The 19130-nt window shown below is 47.9% G+C and overlaps 1 protein-coding gene across 1 annotated transcript; it reads left to right on the forward strand.

Moving 5' to 3' along the window:
• Positions 1–219: 219 nt before the first annotated feature.
• Positions 220–17828, forward strand: LOC121562508 (trafficking protein particle complex subunit 10). The gene is given in 29 exon segments (XM_045217592.1): positions 220–393; positions 1196–1277; positions 1448–1583; positions 3063–3100; positions 3102–3257; positions 3554–3749; positions 3843–3954; positions 4375–4589; positions 4592–4624; positions 7432–7578; positions 9711–9825; positions 10167–10243; positions 10585–10676; positions 10953–11008; positions 11011–11092; positions 12109–12221; positions 12643–13151; positions 13154–13201; positions 13408–13549; positions 13686–13844; positions 14129–14358; positions 14600–14700; positions 15052–15178; positions 15280–15357; positions 15407–15451; positions 15674–15872; positions 15947–15990; positions 15992–16142; positions 16324–17828. Coding segments are annotated over 29 exon segments (3789 nt in total). The 5' UTR covers positions 220–332; the 3' UTR covers positions 16569–17828.
• Positions 17829–19130: the final 1302 nt, after the last annotated feature.

Genomic DNA, 19130 nt, shown 5'->3' on the forward strand with positions numbered 1-19130 from the left:
CTAGAAGGATGCCCGAGTTTCCAACTTGGAATTCCGAGTTGGATGACCGTTCAAAACGATTTTGCCTGTCGGAGTTAGTTTTTTTCACAAGTTCACAGTTGTCTTGAATGCACTGTAGTCGGAGATTTCCGAAATGCGAGTTCCCAGTTGTTTTGAACGTGGCATTATTCTCGTTGACTCCATGCCGGATATCGTCATCGTGTCAGGGACATACAGGAAATGAATAGGAAAAAGGCCCTAATTCGATCCAAGCAGAAATGTACAGCTCTGATAACAACACTAGTGATATTGTTCACTTTGAAATGGCGGACTAATGTTGACTCTCGGAATCCATGGAGGCCCATGAAGAAAAGCCAATAATCTACACTATGGAAAACAAGCCGATTGTGACATGTTAGTTAACCTTTGAATTGTCTCGTTAACGTTAGCTATCAATGTTAGCTAGCTACTGTAGCTAGCTATACCTCAGTGGTTGCTGTGTTGTGTGAATCTGAGTGACATCTCAACCAATACAGTGGCCGCTGCAGTTAATCTATTTTGTCTAACCGGCATGGTAGCTAGCTGCTGTATTCAGTTTTTAAAGATTGTTGCAGAAGTGCGGAAGTCCTACATTGGCGATTTTTACAAGAACATAGCTTGCTAGGCTACACTTCGTAGCTAACTAGCCAACAAAATAGCCTATTCCTCATGCAGCATTTCGGCATCCCCTCGCTGTCTTCTTTTACATAGTCGGCTCGTGCTGTTTTAGCTAGCTAGTTAACAAGCTACTAATCAAACGAGGCCTGGATGAGAGGAGCTACAAGTAGTACACTATGCGCTGACTGTTCAAGGACTGTCAATGTATCAATGACAAGTGCTAGACAAGACCCTGACAGGACACTCTTTCAAGAACATCTCTAGCAAACTAGTGTAGTTCGCTATGATCTCAAAACAAAAATACAAAATAGTGCTGTTATGTTGCCTCTGTTGCAAACCCTGACTGTTGCTATGGGTGATGTAGCCTAAGGTGTGCAGTGAGATATAGCTAACTAGCTAATAAAATGGAACGAAACAAATGAGTCACAGATCTCATTGATCCCTGAAGATTGAATAAGATGCTGGTTGGAGGTGCAGAGTGGTTGAACTATTTTGCCTATCTGCTCTCTCCCTTATCTCTCTCTTCTTCACTACTCGGTCTCTCAACCCCGACACATAGGTGCTGGCGACCAGAGCCTGTTCACTTCCCTCTACACCTCTCTGGCACAGCAGTTACCCAGGGAGCCCATGGAGTGGAGGAGGTGAGCTATTGGGATGTTTGCACTTTGCTATCAGATGTGTGTGTGCACCCATGCGCAACTGTGTGGTTTGTGCAACGTTTGTGTATGTGTGAGTGTACGTGTTTGAGTGTGTGTGGCTGACTGTGTTTTAAGTTCCTTTGTTTTCAATGCCAATGTCTCCTCGTCTGAAGGTCCTACGGACGCGCACCAAAGATGATTCACCTCGAGGCCAACTTTGTTCAGTTCAAAGAGGAGCTGCTTCCCAAGGATGGAAACAGAGCCCTGCTCACCTTCCCCTTCCTACACATATACTGGACAGACTGTTGTGTGAGTAGTCAGACAGTCACTATTTGATGTGGTAGGAACATATTGGACAGACCGGGCGTTGTTGTTGGTATCATAACATTCAACACTGTATTATGATTCACAAGAAAAAAACTCCAATAGCCCTAATGGGTGTGTGTGTGTGTGTTCGTCTCATATGGGTGTTAATGCTATTTTTATTTCTAAATCTCAACACGTAAAGCGCGCCTCTCATTCGCCATTCGGATGCATAGGCTATAGCCTGCCTACCATTGACTATCAGCGTGTCACCCACCACTTTGCAGTGTGAACTTGAGGCAGTATAATTATTTGAAACCTGAACGTTTTACTTCAAATAATGAGGTATGTCTTACCCTTTGCCTGCACGTTTCCATCCATAGAAACTGCAGGCAATTATTTTATAAATAATTCCTCATGTCATTAACCAGCATTTCTCTCATGTTCTATTGGTTTTCATATCAACTTTATTTCGTTGTCCATAAGCCAAAGGCACAATCTTAGTCATATAGCAATCCATCATAGTAGTTGCTATTAGAATCCCCCTCTTTCTAAGTTTCTGACACATATGGAACATTAGGTGCGCTGTTTAGAACTGTTTTCAGCTAATTGCATTTTGGCAAATATTTGAAAATGACGTGTTATTAGCTGCTTCATTACAGGAGTTGCAGGTTCAATAATAGGCTATAGCCTTTTGACTGTAAGACGTAGGCTTGGTATTGTTGCATGTTTCCATTAAGCTCTTCATAAAAAAATGTCCAGTCCTTGTATGCATGGACTCGTCAAAATCTGTCCAAAATAAGTCCAATGCGTTTCTATGGGTTTATTTTGGGCCTAAACTTGTTGCCTGCCTTCCCGCCTTGGGATGACTCCCATTGTTAGGGCGGAAACATAAGCATCTCGTCAATACATACAGATTTCCGATAGTGTTTTCTGTTTGTCACGTCATTTTAGTGTTTGGAAAAAATTTAACCGTTTGTTGACCGGTTAATGAGGGTCAGTTAGTCAGCAGCAAAATTGACCGTAATGTGCATCCTTAGCATGGACTCTACAAGGTGTCGAAAGCATTCCACAGGGATGCTGGCCCATGTTGACTCCAATGCTTCCCACAGTTGTGTCAAGTTGGCTGGATGTCCTTTGGGTGGTGGACCATTCTTGATACACACAGGAAATTGTTGAGCGTGAAACCCAGCAGCGTTGCAGTTCTTGACACAAACCTGTGTGCCTGGCACCTATTAGCATACCCCGTTCAAAGGCACTTAAATCATTTGTCTTGCCCATTCACCCTCTGAATGGCACACAATCCATGTCTCAAGGCTTAAAAATCGTTCTTTAAACTGCCTCCTCCCCTATCTACACTGATTGAAGTGGATTTAACAAGTGACATCAATAAGGGATCATAGCTTTCACCTGGTAAGTCTGTCATGGAAAGAGCAGGTGTTTTTAATGTTTTGTATACTCAGTGTGTGTGTGTGTGTGTCTCAGGACACAGAGATGTACAAGGTGTCGGTGAAGGATGACATGCTGGGTGGCAGATACCCTGCGGCTGCACGGCTCGGTGGACTGGCTCATCGTGGTGGTGGAGAGCGAAGCCAAGAAGAAGAACAAAACCAACATCCTGCCGCGCACCTCCATCGTGGACAAGATCCGCAACGACTTCTGCAACAAGCAGAGCGACAGGTCAGCAACATCACCTCTCTTATCTCTTGTTATAACAGAATTTGAGCTATTTTTTTCTACCAAGGGACCATCCTCCTGGAGATCTACTGGGCATGCAGTCTTTTGATCCAGTCCTGTTGTGTAACACACCGGATTCATCTTATCAAGGACCTGGGCAACTAATTTAGTAGAATCAGATGTGCTAGATGAGGGTTGGAGCAAAAGCCTGCAGGAGTGTCGCTCTACAATTTCACCTCAGAACCTTTTTCTCTCTAACACCACCTCCCCCTTACTCTCTCTTTCTCCCCATGGTTCAGGTGTGTGGTTCTGTCGGACCCTCTGAAGGAGTCGTCTCGCTCCCAGGAGTCGTGGAGCTCCTTCCTGACCAAGCTGCGCACCCTGCTGCTCTTGTCCTTCACCAAGAACCTGGGCCGCTTCGAGGATGACATGCGCACACTCCGCGAGAAACGCACTGAGCCCGGCTGGAGCTTCTGCGACTACTTCATGGTGCAGGTGGGTCACTCCCACCACCTGTCAATCATCCATGCTCTACTACAGGGGATGCAGTTGTAACCTATTTAACCAATGGGTGTGTGTGTTATGCAGGAGGAGTTGGCCTTTGTGTTTGAGATGCTGCAGCAATTTGAGGATGCCCTGGTCCAGTATGACGAGCTGGATGCTCTCTTCACTCAGTATGTCCTCAACTTTGGGGCTGGAGGTACAGCGGCATTGTTTACTACTGTTACCATGGCAGTGTGACCATTTTACTTGCATATGCGCCTAAATATTTTGCTGTGTGACCTGGAATTGTAAATGTAAAAAATTAAGGATTCCAGCTTTATTACCCCAAAAATGTTTCATTGTGCTCCAAAATGTCTTTGTGTGCGCCTACATTTTTCAACTTAGGTGCACACGTGCTCCTTGTAAAAAAGGTCAGCGTAGAGACCTGCCTACCTTTTACTACAGGCCTATTTGTGTGTATGTGTACTGTACTACTGAGGGCAATATCTTATTCTTGTGTCCATGTCTGTTGTATTTTTTCTATGTTGTGTCTTTGTATGTCTCGTCTGTTGTGTCAATGTCTGTTGCGTCTATCTGTTGGGTCTGTTTTTGTTGTGTCTACGTCTGTGTCTTTCAGACGGGGCCAACTGGCTGGGCTCGTTCTGTGCCCCGGTGAAGCGCTGGAACGGGCTGCTCCTGCGAAGGCCCATCGACATGGAGAAGCGCGAGCTGATCCAGTGCGGCGAGGCCAGCCTGCTGGACCTGCGCAGCTACCTGTTCTCCCGCCAGTGCACCCTGCTCATCTTCCTCCAGAGGCCTTGGGAGGTCACCCAGCGAGCCCTGGAGCTGCTGCACACCAGTGTGTGCAGGAGCTGCGCCTGCTCGAGGTATAGTGTGTTTTTGAGTACTGTATTGCAGTCAGACTGGGCCGAACCGCTGACATACGAATCACCTTCGATCCTAAATTACTACTCATTATTTTACATTACATTTACGTCATTTAGCAGACGCTCTTATCCAGAGCGACTTACAAATTGGTGCATTCACCTTATAGCCAGTGGGATAACCACTTTACAATATGTTTTATTTTTATTATTATTATTTTATTTTTGGGGGTGGGGGTAAGGCAGGGTAGAAGGATTACTTTATCCTATCCCAGGTATTCCTTAAAGAGGTGGGGTTTCAAGTGTCTCCGGAAGGTGGTGAGTGACTCCGCTGTCCTGGCGTCGTGAGGGAGCTTGTTCCACCATTGGGGTGCCAGAGCAGCGAACAGTTTTGACTGGGCTGAGCGGAAACTGTGCTTCCGCAGAGGTAGTGGGGCCAGCAGGCCAGAGGTGGATGAACGCAATGTCCCTCGTCTGGGTGTAGGGACTGATCAGAGCCTGAAGGTACGGAGGTGCCGTTCCCCTCACAGCTCCGTAGGCAAGCACCATGGTCTTGTAGCAGATGCAAGCTTCAACTGGAAGCCAGTGGAGTGTGCAGAGGAGCGGGGTGACGTGAGAGAACTTGGGAAGGTTGAACACCAGACGGGCTGCGGCATTCTGGATGAGTTGTAGGGGTTTAATGGCACAGGCAGGGAGCCCAGCCAACAGCGAGTTGCAGTAATCCAGACGGGAGATGACAAGTGCCTGGATTAGGACCTGTGCCGCTTCCTGTGTAAGGCAGGGTCGTACTCTCCGAATGTTGTAGAGCATGAACCTACAGGATTGGGTCACTGCCTTGATGTTAGCGGAGAACGACAGGGTGTTGTCCAGGGTCACGCCAAGGCTCTTCGCACTCTGGGAGGAGGACACAACGGAGTTGTCAACCGTGATGGCTAGATCATAGAACGGGCAGTCCTTCCCCGGGAGGAAGAGCAGCTCCGTCTTGCCGAGGTTCAGCTTGAGGTGGTGATCTGTCATCCACACTGATATGTCTGCCAGACATGCAGAGATGCGATTCGCCACCTGGTTATCAGAAGGGGGGAAAGGAGAGGATTAGTTGTGTGTCGTCTGCGTAGCAATGATAGGAGAGGCCATGTGAGGATATGACAGAGCCAAGTGACTTGGTGTATAGAGAGAATAGGAGAGGGCCTAGAACTGAGCCCTGGGGGACACCAGTGGTGAGAGCACGTGGTGCAGAGACAGATTCTCGCCACGCCACTTGGTAGGAGCGACCGGTCAGGTAGGACGCAATCCAAGAGTGAGCCGCGCCGGAGATGCCCAGCTCGGAGAGGGTGGAGAGGAGGATCTGATGGTTCACAGTATCAAAGGCAGCAGACAGGTCTAGAAGGACAAAAGCAGAGGAGAGAGAGTTAGCTTTAGCAGTGCGGAGAGCCTCCGTGACACAGAGAAGAGCAGTCTCAGTTGAATGACCAGTCTTGAAACCTGACTGGTTTGGATCAAGAAGGTCATTCTGAGAGAGATAGCAAGAGAGTTGGCTAAAGACGGCACGCTCAATAGTTTTGGAGAGAAAAGAAAGAAGGGATACTGGTCTGTAGTTGTTGACATCGGAGGGATCGAGTGTAGGTTTTTTTGAGAAGGGGGTGCAACTCTCGCTCTCTTGAAGACGGAAGGGACATAGCCAGCGGTCAAGGATGAGTTGATGAGCGAGGTGAGGTAAGGGAGAAGGTCACCGGAGATGGTCTGGAGAAGAGAGGAGGGGATAGGGTCAAGCGGGCAGGTTGTTGGGCGGCCGGCCGTCACAAGTCGCAAGATTTTATCTGGAGAGAGAGGGGAGAAAGAAGTCAAAGCATAGGGTAGGGCAGTGTGAGCAGGACCAGCAGTGTCATTTGACTTAACAAACGAGGATCGGATGTCGTCAACCTTCTTTTCAAAATGGTTGACGAAGTCATCCACAGAGAGGGAGAAGGAGGGGGAGGAGGATTCAGCTGGGAGGAGAAGGTTGCAAAGAGCTTCCTATGGTTAGAGGCAGATGCTTGGAATTTAGAGTGGTAGAAAGTGGCTTTAGCAGCAGAAACAGATGAAGAAAATGTAGAGAGGAGGGAGTGAAAAGATGCAAGGTCTAGTTTTCCTCCATTTCCGCTCGGCTGCCCGGAGCCCTGTTCTGTGAGCTCGCAATGAGTCATCAAGCCACGGAGCAGGAGGGGAGGACCGAGCCGGCCGGGAGGATAGGGGACATAGAGAGTCAAAGGATGCAGAAAGGGAGGAGAGGAGGGTTGAGGAGGCAGAATCAGGAGATTGGAGGGAGAAGGATTGAGCAGAGGGAAGAGATGATAGGATGGAAGAGGAGAGAGTAGCGGTAGAGAGACAGTGAAGGTTGCGACGGCGCATTACCATCTGAGTAGGGGCAGAGTGAGTAGTGTTGGAGGAGAGCGAGAGAGAAAAGGATACAAAGTAGTGGTCGGAGACATGGAGGGGAGTTGCATGTGATGAAGATGAACTATTCTGCAGTGCACCTCATCTTGCTCAAACTGATCCCCTCAAACACTTTGAATCTGGCCACACACACTCCAGTGTTTCTGCTACCATTGTATAACTCTGTTGGCTCCCGCCAAAAGAGTTTGGCTTCCTCTATTGGTTGGAAACGTCAAATTTGCTGGGATATATTGGCTTTGGTTTGTGCATGAGCTGTGTGTGTCTGTGTGTGTGGCGGGGTGGATAAGGTGCTTCTGGTGTCCATGGTGTGACAGTTGATTTGTGGATTCAAAAAAGTATATAAAATGTAAATCTAGAGATCCTCATTCTGTGTGTAGGTGTCTGTGGTCCAGGGGGCGTTGGACTGCTGGGTGTTTCTCAGCTGTCTGGAAGTGCTGCACAGGATCGAGGGCTGCTGCGACCGTGCCCAGCTGGAGGCCAACTGCTCCCACACTGTCGGCCTGTGGACCTACGCCACCGAGAAGGTACCCTACCTACCTACATACAGTGCATTCGGAAAGTATTCAGACCCCTTGACTTTTTCCACATTTTGTTACGTTACAGCCTTATTCTAAAATTGATTAAATTGTCAATCTACACACAATACCCCATAATGACAAAGCAAAAACAGGTTTTTAAACATTTTAGCAAATGTATAATTTTTTTTTGTGGAAATATCACATTTACATAAGTATTCAGACCCTTTACTCAGTACTTTGTTGAATACCTTTGGCAGAGATAACAGCATCGAGTCTTCTTGGGTATGACGCTACAAGCTTGGCACACCTGTATTTGTTTCTCACATTCTTCTCTGCAGATCCTCTCAAGCTCTCTCAGGTTGGATGGGGAGCTTCGCTGCACAGCTATTTTCAGGTCTCTCCAGAGATGTTCGATCGGGTTTAAGTCCTGGCTCTGGCTGTACCACTCAAGGACATTCAGAGACTTGTCCCGAAGCCACTCCTGGCTGTGTGCTTAGGGTCGTTGTCTTGTTGGAAGGTGAACCTTCGCCCCAGTCTGAGGTCCTGAGTTTTCATCGAGTATCTCTCTGTACTTTGCTCCATTCATCTTTCCCTCGATCCTGACTAGTCTCCCAGTCCCTGCTGCTGAAAAACATCCCCACAGCATGATGCTGCCACCCCCATGCTTCATCGTAGGGATGGTGCCAGGTTTCCTCCAGACATGACGCATGGCATTCAGGCCAAAGAGTTCAATCTTGGTTTCATCAGTCCAAAGAATCTGGTTTCTCATGATCTGAGAGTCTTTAGGTGCCTTTTGCCAAACTCCAAGCGGGCTTTCATGTGCCTTTTTACTGAGGAGTGGCTTCCGTCTGGCCATTCTACCATAAAGGCCTGATTGGTGGAGTGCTGCAGAGATAGTTGTCCTTCTGGAAGGTTCTCCCATCTCCACAGAAGAACTCAGGAGCTCTGTCAGAGTGACCATTGGGTTCTTGGTCACCTCCCTGACCAAGGCCCTTCTCCTCCGATTGCTCAGTTTGGCCGGGCGGCCAGCTCTAGGAAGAGTCTTGGTGGTTCCAAACTTCTTCCATTTAAGAATGATGGCGGTCACTGTGTTCTTGGGGACCTTCAATGCTGCAAAACATTTTTGGTACCCTTTCCCAGATCTGTGCCTCGACACAATCCTGTCTCGGAGCTCTACGGACAATTCCTTCGACCTCATGGCTGGGTTTTTGATCTGACATGCACTGTCAACTGTGGGACCTTATATAGATAGGTGTGTGCCTTTCCAAATTATGTCCAATCAATTGAATTTACCACAGGTGGACTCCAATCAAGTTGTAGAAACATTTCCTAGGTTGATCAATGGAAACAGGATGCACCTGAGCTCAATTTCGAGTTTCATAGCAAAGGGTCTGAATGCTTATGTAAATTAGGGATAAAAATAAAAAAAATAATAAAATATATATATATATATATATATATATATATATATATATATATATATATATATATATATATATGAATTATATGTTCTAAAATTTCTAAAAACCTGTTTTAGCTTTGTCATTATGGGGTATTGTATGTAGATTGATGAGGGGGAAAAAATATTTAATCAATTTTAGAATAAGGCTGTAACGTAACAAAATGTGGAAAAAGTCAAGGTCTGAATACTTTCCGAATGCACTGTACCTACTGCACATCTGCCTAACACACATCACTGCTGGTGCACTGTGTTAGCCCCTGCCCTGGGGACCTACTACTATCTGAAGTCACAAGTGGCCTGTTTTATCAAAAAGCATGCTCAATAAATAATAATAATATGACATTTAGCAGACGCTTTTATCCAAAGCGACTTACAGTCATGTGCGCATACATTTTTACGTATGGGTGGTCCCGGGGATCGAACCCACTACCCTGGCGTTACAAGCGCCATGCTCTACCAATTGAGCTACAGAGCACCACATTGGAGAATCATTGTTGAAAGTGCTTCTTGTCCAAGACTAGGCTTAATCTGTGTCCGCGAAACTGGCTCAAGGAGTTTTACCTGGTCAAGAAACTCTGATAACACACTTTCTGGTGATCATCATATAAGACTCCAGTTCCAGTTTGTCACTGTGGCCCTATTTATGTTGTGATGCATGTGTTGTTGTTGTTCCCAGCTCAAGTCTCTGGGCTACCTGTGTGGCCTGGTGGCAAAGAAAGGCCCCACCTCAGAGGACCTAAACCGCACTGTGGACCTTCTGGCTGGCCTGGGGGAAGAGAGACCAGAGACCGGTATTACACACACACACACACACACACACACACACACACACACACTAACACTAATGCACTAGGCAGGCGTGCTGGAGACATGGATCGAACCAGTTCGCTCCCGATAGGCCCTTAGTTATAAAGTAGTAGGACCGGAGCATTGCATTAGACTGGATAATGTTGGATGGTGTTATTTGATAATCGCGTAGCCCTCTGTCGTGCAGATGACTCTCTGTTTGAGGCTGTACTTTTACTGTCAACACAAACACATCATTGTGAGGTCTGGGAAGTTTGCTCTAAGGAAAAAGCTGAAATGGTCTTTACAGAAAGTCTAAGTGTCTCTCCTGTGTTCTCTCTTACAGTCAACAGCCTGCAGAGCCCTTACAAAAAACTCAATGAGGCCTTATCGTCTGTGGAGGCATTTGAAAAACACTATCTGGTAAGTGCCATGTCGATTTAGTGGATAATGGTGTAGCCAGTTACACTAGTCCTTGATAAGAGCCTTGATTATGCTTTGTAATTTTGTGTGTGTGCGTGTGACACTCCCTAGACAGAGTGCCTCTGTTTATAGTCTTGGTATCTAGTTCATTGGGCCCCATTGCCCTCCAGGCCCACTCTCTGTAGGGCACTGGGGCAGAAAGCCATCACAGAGCTAAAACATTCTTATTTAGTGAATGCTGTCTTTGTCCTCGGACGATCCTCTCCCCATCCCCCTCTCTCTCTCTCTCTCTCTCTCCCTCCTGCTCTCTTTACCCTTTCTCCCTCCCTCTCTCTTTTCAGGAGCTGTCTCATGCTGCTATGGAGATGTACAGAGCCATAGGCAGGAAGCGTTCAGCCCGGCTCGTTGGGAAGAGTCTCGCTGAGTTTTACATGTAAGCCTTTCATTCTCTCTTTCTATCCTTTTTGTTCTCTCTGCCCTCTGCCTCTCACTCTCCATATCTGGATGGTGTATCCAGTGAGGGAATCATTTAGATTAGATTAGTACAAATGTATTGTAAGTGTTATAAAGATGAAGGTTGCTGGAAAAATGACTAGCCCCAGTCAGCTAAATTTCGAATGACTAATGAATGAAAGAGTTTAGGTTGCTCTAATTGATTGGTGCTAAATGAACAAAAACTGTGTTGACTGTGTGTGGTTTGTGTGCGTAGGAAGAAAGGTGACCCGGAGAGAGCAGAGGGCTTCCTGGAGGACTCTCTGAGGTCATACGTGCAGAGGGGTGGAGCCTGCAGGTGACTCATACCAGGAAGCAGATGGCTGAGTGTCAGAAGCTCCTGCAGCAGACTGAGGAGTATCCTCCACAAATGCTGCGTTCAAAACCATTTGGGAACTCGGATATCTCCGACTTCCGACAAAACGAGCTCGGACTGGGAAAAATCGTTTTGAATGGGCATCCAACTCGGAATTCCAACTCGGGAACTCGGGCCCGAGTTGAGCTCCGACTTTCTGACCTGAAAATCACTGACCTCCGACTTTCTGACGAAGATCACTGACCTCATGATTTGACCTCGTATTTTTCAGAGTTCCCAGTTGTCTTGAACGCACAAAGAGTCTACACACTGACCACCTCACAACGGGGTCATATTCATTATAGCACACCGTAGCTAAATGTTTTGCAACGGGAAACAAAAAAAGTATCCCTCCCTGTTTCAGTCTGCTTTCTTCCATTTGGTGCCTAGTGTATACGACCAAGTGTCAATCAGTCTCAATGGGCGCGTTCGACATTGCAACTGATTTTTAAAAGGCGGAGTCGAGACTGACTACAAATCACCTTGCATCATAAATAATACTCAATGTTATTTGTAGGTCAGTCAGCCACAATTTACCCATGATACATCACGGTTTTGATGCTCTCGAACATGGCCAATGTCTTCATTGGTGTACATTCTATATGAGCCAGGGTCATGTTCAATAGGGCCAACCGTAACAATGTTTTTCAATGGAAAACCAAAACTTGGGACTCCTATTGGACATATGGTAACTCCCTGGTTCATACCGTTTCGAAATGTTCTTTTTTCTCCCGCATTTTGTGTCTACTGAACACAACCCAGCCTTCTGTGCTATCATTTGTTTGAGAGGTCGTCCATTAAATTAGTGGGTGGACTAAATATTTCCATCATGGGTAGCTAAGTGAATAATGACCTCAAAGGAAGGTAGGCTACTGTTTCACCCCCATCCGATCTGCATGCTAGGTAGGGAATCCTTTCTGAAGGATCTCTCTTCTTCACTCTCCCATTGCATTGGAATAGCCAGGTGTCTGTAGCTTGACTATTTTCTAGTTCAGGTTTCCTTGACTCACTGTGCCAGCTACCTGCAGACCAGTGCCCTGCTGGCAGGCGACGCCAACCTGACAGAGGAGGAGAGGAAGCACTTCTGCCAGGAGATCCTTACCTTCGCCAGCCAGCCCCCAGCACCCTCAGGTGAGGACGCAAACACACCACGTACACTCAAGACATGGCTGGAACAGTTGTTCGTTCTCATTGATGCAGGTAGAAAAGTTGAAAGCTTCTTATTGCACAATTTAAAAAAATCCAAGGATCCTTGTCTGGTTGTCTCAACTTCTGAGAGACTTGCCAACTAATCTGGTCAAACATGTAAATAGTGGCTAGTTTTTCTCCCAAGACTGACCAACATTAGCCTGGTCCCCAGATCTGTTTGTGCTTTTGCCTACTCCATTGTCAAGCCTGACAATTCCATAAGGAGTTTGCAAGAGAACAGAAAGACTGGCACCCAGGCTAGTCCAACATAACTCTGACTTCACAATGTTGCCATGTAATGTAATGCCAGGCCCTCTGTCTCCTCCCTCTCTCATCCCCCTTCTTCCTCCTCTCGTCTCCCCAGACCAAACTGTGGCTCTGAGCATGGTGGCATTCGCTCAGCTGCGCCAGATGCAGTTCAGCCCGCCTGGCGCCGTGGTGCACGTGGGTGCAGCCCTGCAGCTGGAGCTGTGCTTACGCTGCCAGATGCCTGTGGCCGTGCAGGTGGAGCAGCTGGCTGCCACTCTCCACTTCAGCCTGGAGCAGGGCGGGGCGAGAGGCCGGGCGGGCAGTGCCCAGAGGAGGACGGGCCAAGGACCACAAGGCCAGGGGGACGGGGTGATCCTGTTCCCCCAGGGAAGCCTGCTTGCTGGGGCTGGTATGGGCGCCACGCTCCCCCCCGCCCTGGAGCTTTGTGAAATGCAGGACCGCAGCCCGTCGGACAGCTCGCTCAACTCCACGGGGGTGGTGTGTAAGAATATGCATCTGCTGCTGCGGCGCCACGACAGCTCAGCCTCCCTGGACACGCCCACCGCCGGGGCCCTCCCGGCAGCGGTCGCCGTGGACGACGGGGCCCAAATGCTGAGGGGCGCGGCGACATAACGCTGCAGCCCGGCGACAACAGCATTCTCTTCACGGCCCCGGCACGACTGCCGCTTTTTTCTGCCTCTCCTACAACCTCATCAACAGTCATGTTTCGAGTTCAAGTCCACCCCATGGCTCATTTTCAATTTGTCTAAAGAAATCTGTTCTCTCCTTGCCTCCTCTCCAGTAAAACAGAATGGGGAATGCTGTCGATTGGATGTCAAGTGTCACTTTATCACTCCTTTTCTCTTCCCTCTCTCTCTAGACCGGAGAGCCGGGCTCGTACACATTGCGTCAGCTGTGCGGGAGCGTGGGGAGAGTCCAGTTTGTCCAGTCTCACATCTACCCTGTGGTGCAGTACGAGGTCTACTCCCAGGAGCCTCAGCTCACCATCGAGCCCCTCTCAGGTCCGTCTGTCTGGCCCTCTGTCCCCCTCTTTAGCCACAGACAATGGATGCTAATCGCTGCTTATTGACGTATGGTTGGACCGGGTGATCCTTGTTTTTTGTGTGTATAACTGTGTGTATCTGTGTTTGCCCCCAGACAACCTGTTGGCAGGCATTCCCCAGAAGGTGAAGTTCACCATAGCAACGGGCCACTACAGTGTGAAGAAGGGTGACGCGCTGCAGCTTAGCAACACAGACTCCATGCCCATCCTCCACTCAAGCTGCTGCTCTGCTACCATCCTGTCCAGCACGGGAGGTCAGCCTTCCTTCCATCCACTCTGGGTCAGAGGTCAAGAGTCAGAGAGGTTAAAGGGATTGTTCAACCAAATGACAAATTAACAAATTTGTGTAGCTCAATGACTTGGTTACCTTTTTTTTGGAAAGAAAACAAATACTATTTGAACCCAGGCAGGTCTGATGGTTACCGTAGAGATCAGTGACCTCCGGGGTCCATAAGGGGAGACACCTTTAGCTTTCCATGCTTACTGCCTTTCCCTAAATCTGGTGTTAACTCTTTTCCTTTATATTTTCTCTCCTCAGAGCACGTGGGGGAGAGTGGTCTTTCCATCCAATCATCGGAGAAGGTGACCAGCATCTCCCTGCCCCCCACCCCTCCCTACCACACCCTGGAGTTCCAGCTGGAGGTGCTGTGCCACATCCCCTCCACGCCCTTCAAGCCCGACAGCGAGCGTCTCACCAACGGCGAGGTCCGCCACCGGCCCAAGAGCCACAGCCATTCAGACAGTGCCATGATCAACATCGACCAGAAGGTTAGAAGACCGCTTGTCCTATAGAGTTAGCCCCAGGACCACCTTTATATAATTTATTAGGGTCATGTTCATTAGGCACCCAACGGAAGACAACAGACTGAAACGGAGGGACTACCTGGATTTGTCCAATGAATATTCCGCCTCAATGTTTGAAAGCATTTTGTTACGGTGTGCCCTAATGAACATGACCATGCCTATCAGATGTTTACAGCCGTGTGTGTGTTCTTTTCTCTCTTCATAGGTTTCCATCGACTGTCCTTGGTCCATCTACTCCACGCACATATCCCTAACCTTCTATGTCCCCTTCAAAGCCAAGCACTCAATACTCTCTGCTGGGAAAAGGTAGGGGACACACTCCATCTGCTTTTACTGTATGGGGGGACATTTTTGTCACGCACAGTCACAGATGTGTGCAAAAAATACTTGAAATATACAGCTTGATTTAATTTGAAATTTTTCTTAAAAATGTGTGTTATAAGGGAGGCAATTATTTACTGAGTGATGCACGCAATGCAAATTCCAATTGTAGTATTTGGAACCTGCATTGGGTAATATGCCTTCTCCTCTATAGGATTTTAAATGCAAATAAAACGTTGCCCTCAGTGTCTATTCAGTGAAGTGTCTGCTCAGTCAAGGAATCTATGGCGATGTTGAGAATCGAAATATTGATCTGACTCCTGACTGGTCACACAGGAAGTACATACAGGTGTGTCTCCAGAACGTGTCCGACACAAACTTCCATCTGGCGGACCCGGTCCTCACAGAGCGCCAGCCCACAACCTCCGTGGAGCTACTTTCACTCAATGCTAAAACACAACAGGTGAGTAGCTGACCGTACACACACACACACACACACACACACTCATCTCTCTCTCTCTCACACTCACACACACTCATCTGTTCTGATCCTCTTTGCCTCAGCCGGTGTGCAGTCAGCAGTCGGTGTTCTGCCTGTGGGAGATGCGGTGGGCCAAACACCTGCCGCTGTGCCTGCAGTGTGTTCTCCGCCAGCTTCGCGCCCGTCTCCGCCTCGGACACACACGCACAGCCTTCAAACCCTATCGCTACGGAGTTCCAGCTGGACCGGGTCTCTGTGAGTATACTCAAGACCCACCTCTGGGTCCCATCATTAGGGACCACGTGGAAGAAAACACATTCAAACAGGATGGGATTTGGTCCAATAAAAAATGCATATTTTTGTTTTCCGTTGCAAAACGAATTAACACAACCCTGTTCTCATCACAAACAAACGCCGTTCTGGGCTCGAACTACGCCGATGTTGCTAACTGTGGACTCTGCCAACCCTCCTCCCCAGACCCTTTACAGCTTGAAGGCCGAGATCTTGCCGCCGTCCGGCGACCAGCACTGTCGCACCGGCGCCCTCTGTGGCCTCGAGGTGTCCATCACACGGCAGGCGGAGCCCAGCGAGACTGAAGGGGAGGAGGAGGAGTCTACAGAAATAGAGGGCCTGAGGACCACCAAGCTCATGATGAAGGTAGGACACGGGAAGGTGTGTGTGTGTGTGTGTGTGTGTGTGTGTGCCCATGTCCGTTATTTACCTGTCTACTCTGGTGTGTGTTGTCTGCAGTGGTGGACAACAGCAGTAACTGGGCGGTGTGTGGCAAGAGCTCGGGGGGTGGTGTCCATGCCCGTGGCTTCCAGCGCCACACACAGGGTTCAGATGGAGGTCATGCCCCTGTTCGCCGGGCACCTGCCCTTCCCCAACATCAAAGTGTTCAAGTACCTGCCCCACAGTGCCGTCCCAGCCATTCAGCCCGACACAGGTATGTAACCCGCAGCTCCAGAACGGTACTTAAGCTAAGTCAGTAGGCATGTCTCCCATTACTTAACAAGTTTAGATTATTTGCTCATAGGCATTATTACAGCACGTGTTGTACTCTCACTCACACACTCAGTCACATGCATTCACACTCATCTCCCCTCTCTCTCTCTGGCCGCTCACAGACAGCTGCTTAGAGAACGACAACATATCCCTGCTGGACAAAGGCCTGGACGACCAGGGCGACACAGCCAGCATCCGTAGCCGGGGCAGTGTCCACTCGGTGGGCAGCGGGGAGCAGCAGAGGGGTCTGCCCATGCCCCGCCTGGAACCCTTCAGTCCGGGACAGGTGTTCAATTGGAGCCAGGGGCGGCAGGTGCTGGTGCTTCCCGTTACTGACGACCATGTGATGGAGGTTAACATCACATGACCCCTGTGGGCCACTGCAGCTCCCCCCCCTGCCGTGCTCCCACCACGCCTGGACCTCTGTGGTTTGGTTCCTGGCTGTGGTTCTGGAACCGGGAGATGGCCTGGCGGCAGGGAACTGACACTGGCTCTCCTCTCAGGACTCATTGCTGGCCGGCCACTGGCCCTCCTCCCTGCTCCTGTTCTGGCCTGAGAGATCCATCTGCTGTATTTTTATCTTCTTGTCAATCTTTTTCAGCATTCATTGAATTCTCATATGAAAATACCCCTCCCCCCACTGTCAGAGAAGAGGGTTTGGTGTACCTGTAAAACTAGCTCTCTTATTGGTTCCTGCTCCGTGGACACAGTAAACCACTTAGAACTGTTCCCAGAACTGTTCTGCTTAGAACCCCCCCCACACACCTGTGATCTGCTTGCTGTTTCCACTGATCATCAACACAAAACCTGCTGTATGAGGCACACATGCACACACTAACGTGTGTTTGGACAGGGTTGCAACGGTGTGTGGTTGTGTTTGTATTGGTTCGTGTGTGTCACTGTCTGTGCATGACATGGCAAGTTGTGATGGATGAAGGGAAAGAGCGGGGCCAGTTAATCCTGTGTGTGTGTGTTAGCAATATCTACCCCACTTTTCCACCTCACTCACTTCCAGCCCCTTGCCCCCAAACCCTGCTGAATCCTCTTTCCTTTGCTATAGCCATAGCGCCACCCTCTGGCCACTGTACAAACTGTTCAATAAGTACATATTATTCCAGAGGAATCACTGTACTGACTGACTGTGCAAAGGCTGCACCAAAAACAAATTGTCTCGAAGGAATATGTTAGAGAAAAATATACTTTTTGTTTTCCAGCAGGTGTGAGGCGCACTTAATCCGAGTACTAATGAACACATGCTTTTGGCTCTGGAAGAGGACCTATTTTTGCCTTATTCTTTTGTTTATGTTTTAAGGTTCACCAAAATTGACTTATTCAAGTATTGGCGAAATCTGAGAACAATGGGATGAAATTGTACTTGGTTGTTTTCAGATACTTTTTTGGCTGAAAGTGACCGTCTGTTCAAAGTGTTACAATCATTTGTTCTGTCTGACTTCGTGGTTTACTTGAATGCTGAGCAGGTAAATTCTATGTTTAGTAAATGTGGTGTCCAACCTTTTTTATTGTCTCAGACATTCGCTGTTGCTACGGTAACTGTGTCAGGAACAGCACTTTATCATGGCACAATTCTTTAATAAAAACAACAACAATTTAGAAGGAGGGGAAATTCGCTTGTGTAAATGCGATGTTTGTTCATTGACCTCTATTTTTGTACTGTTGCCAGGCAAGTTCAGGTTGTTGCTCTGTGTCTGTCGGTTGGTTGGTTGGTCGGTCGGGTGGTCGGTCGGTAGGTATCTACTGGAGGCCTATGAGGGCTTTGGGCCTGAGGCCTAAGCACACCCACCCAGCTATACTCATGTCCTGTATTCCTCCACCTCTGGGCTTGTACCAAGCAGAATCTCACAAACAGAATGTAGTGCTCACCGCCAGGACCAAAGGCAGAAGGCTAGTTCCCTCAGTCTGGCCATCTTAATGAAAGCGTAACCATCAGACTCCACGTACAAAACGTACATGCCCGAACCTACAGCAACATGGGCCTGTCTTTGCAACATCCACGTGTCCTCTGCGTGTGCGAGGGTGTCTAACTGGTTGGAAAAAGCGATGAAATAAGAAACTATGATATATGAAGACTAGTGATATCAGTGCTCGTCTATGTACACATCTTAGCTGTATTTATTTTTGTCTTATTATTATTTTTATATATTATTTAACGGCAAATAGCTGGAAGGGACGGATGCATCAATCACTCTCACAAATAAATAATGACTTTGGGAATTGTCTGGTGATTATTTTTCTTTGAACAGTCATGGGTCACTGAAATCAAATTTTTCAATGTGGATGTAAATTATTCCATTGGAGTTCAGCACCACTGATTGTATTCAGATTAATTATTTAAACTAATCATATGTATGTATTATACATTTGAAAATAAATATACCTATGTTTTAATGTGTCTGTTCTCTGTTTTGGTGGTCAGTGAAGTATTTGTGCGAAGAGAAACTCAAAGGTTTTTGGGCTGTCTCAAATGAAACACCTACACGACCTGATTTGACTACTATAAGCCTGTACGGTATCAATTGACTGATCCTCGATGTGTTTCCTTACTGCTACAAAATCACATGCAATTTTATCAAACTCATAACTTTTATATATGAAGGGTGAGAAGTCCAGAGTCTGAGGAACAGAGACAGCAGGAGGGGGTGTGTGCATAGAGCAGGTCAGAGGGGGCAAGCCCTGGAGAAACTTGTAGGTGAGCATGAGGCTCTTAGGTGGTGGGAATCTGACAGGGATCCAATGTAAGGTTGGAACATAAGCATGTCTTACACTTTCAGTATCCTTATACATAGAAAAAATCCTCAGATACAGGGCCATTGTGGCAAGTTATGTAAAGCAGTTCCATCAAAAAGTATTGGTGTAGGCCTAATTTACACCGCAATACACCAATACTTCTTTACTGAAATGCTTTACATAA

Source organism: Coregonus clupeaformis, unplaced genomic scaffold (genome assembly GCF_020615455.1).
Source record: "Coregonus clupeaformis isolate EN_2021a unplaced genomic scaffold, ASM2061545v1 scaf1136, whole genome shotgun sequence".
Classification (NCBI taxonomy): Eukaryota; Metazoa; Chordata; class Actinopteri; order Salmoniformes; family Salmonidae; genus Coregonus; species Coregonus clupeaformis.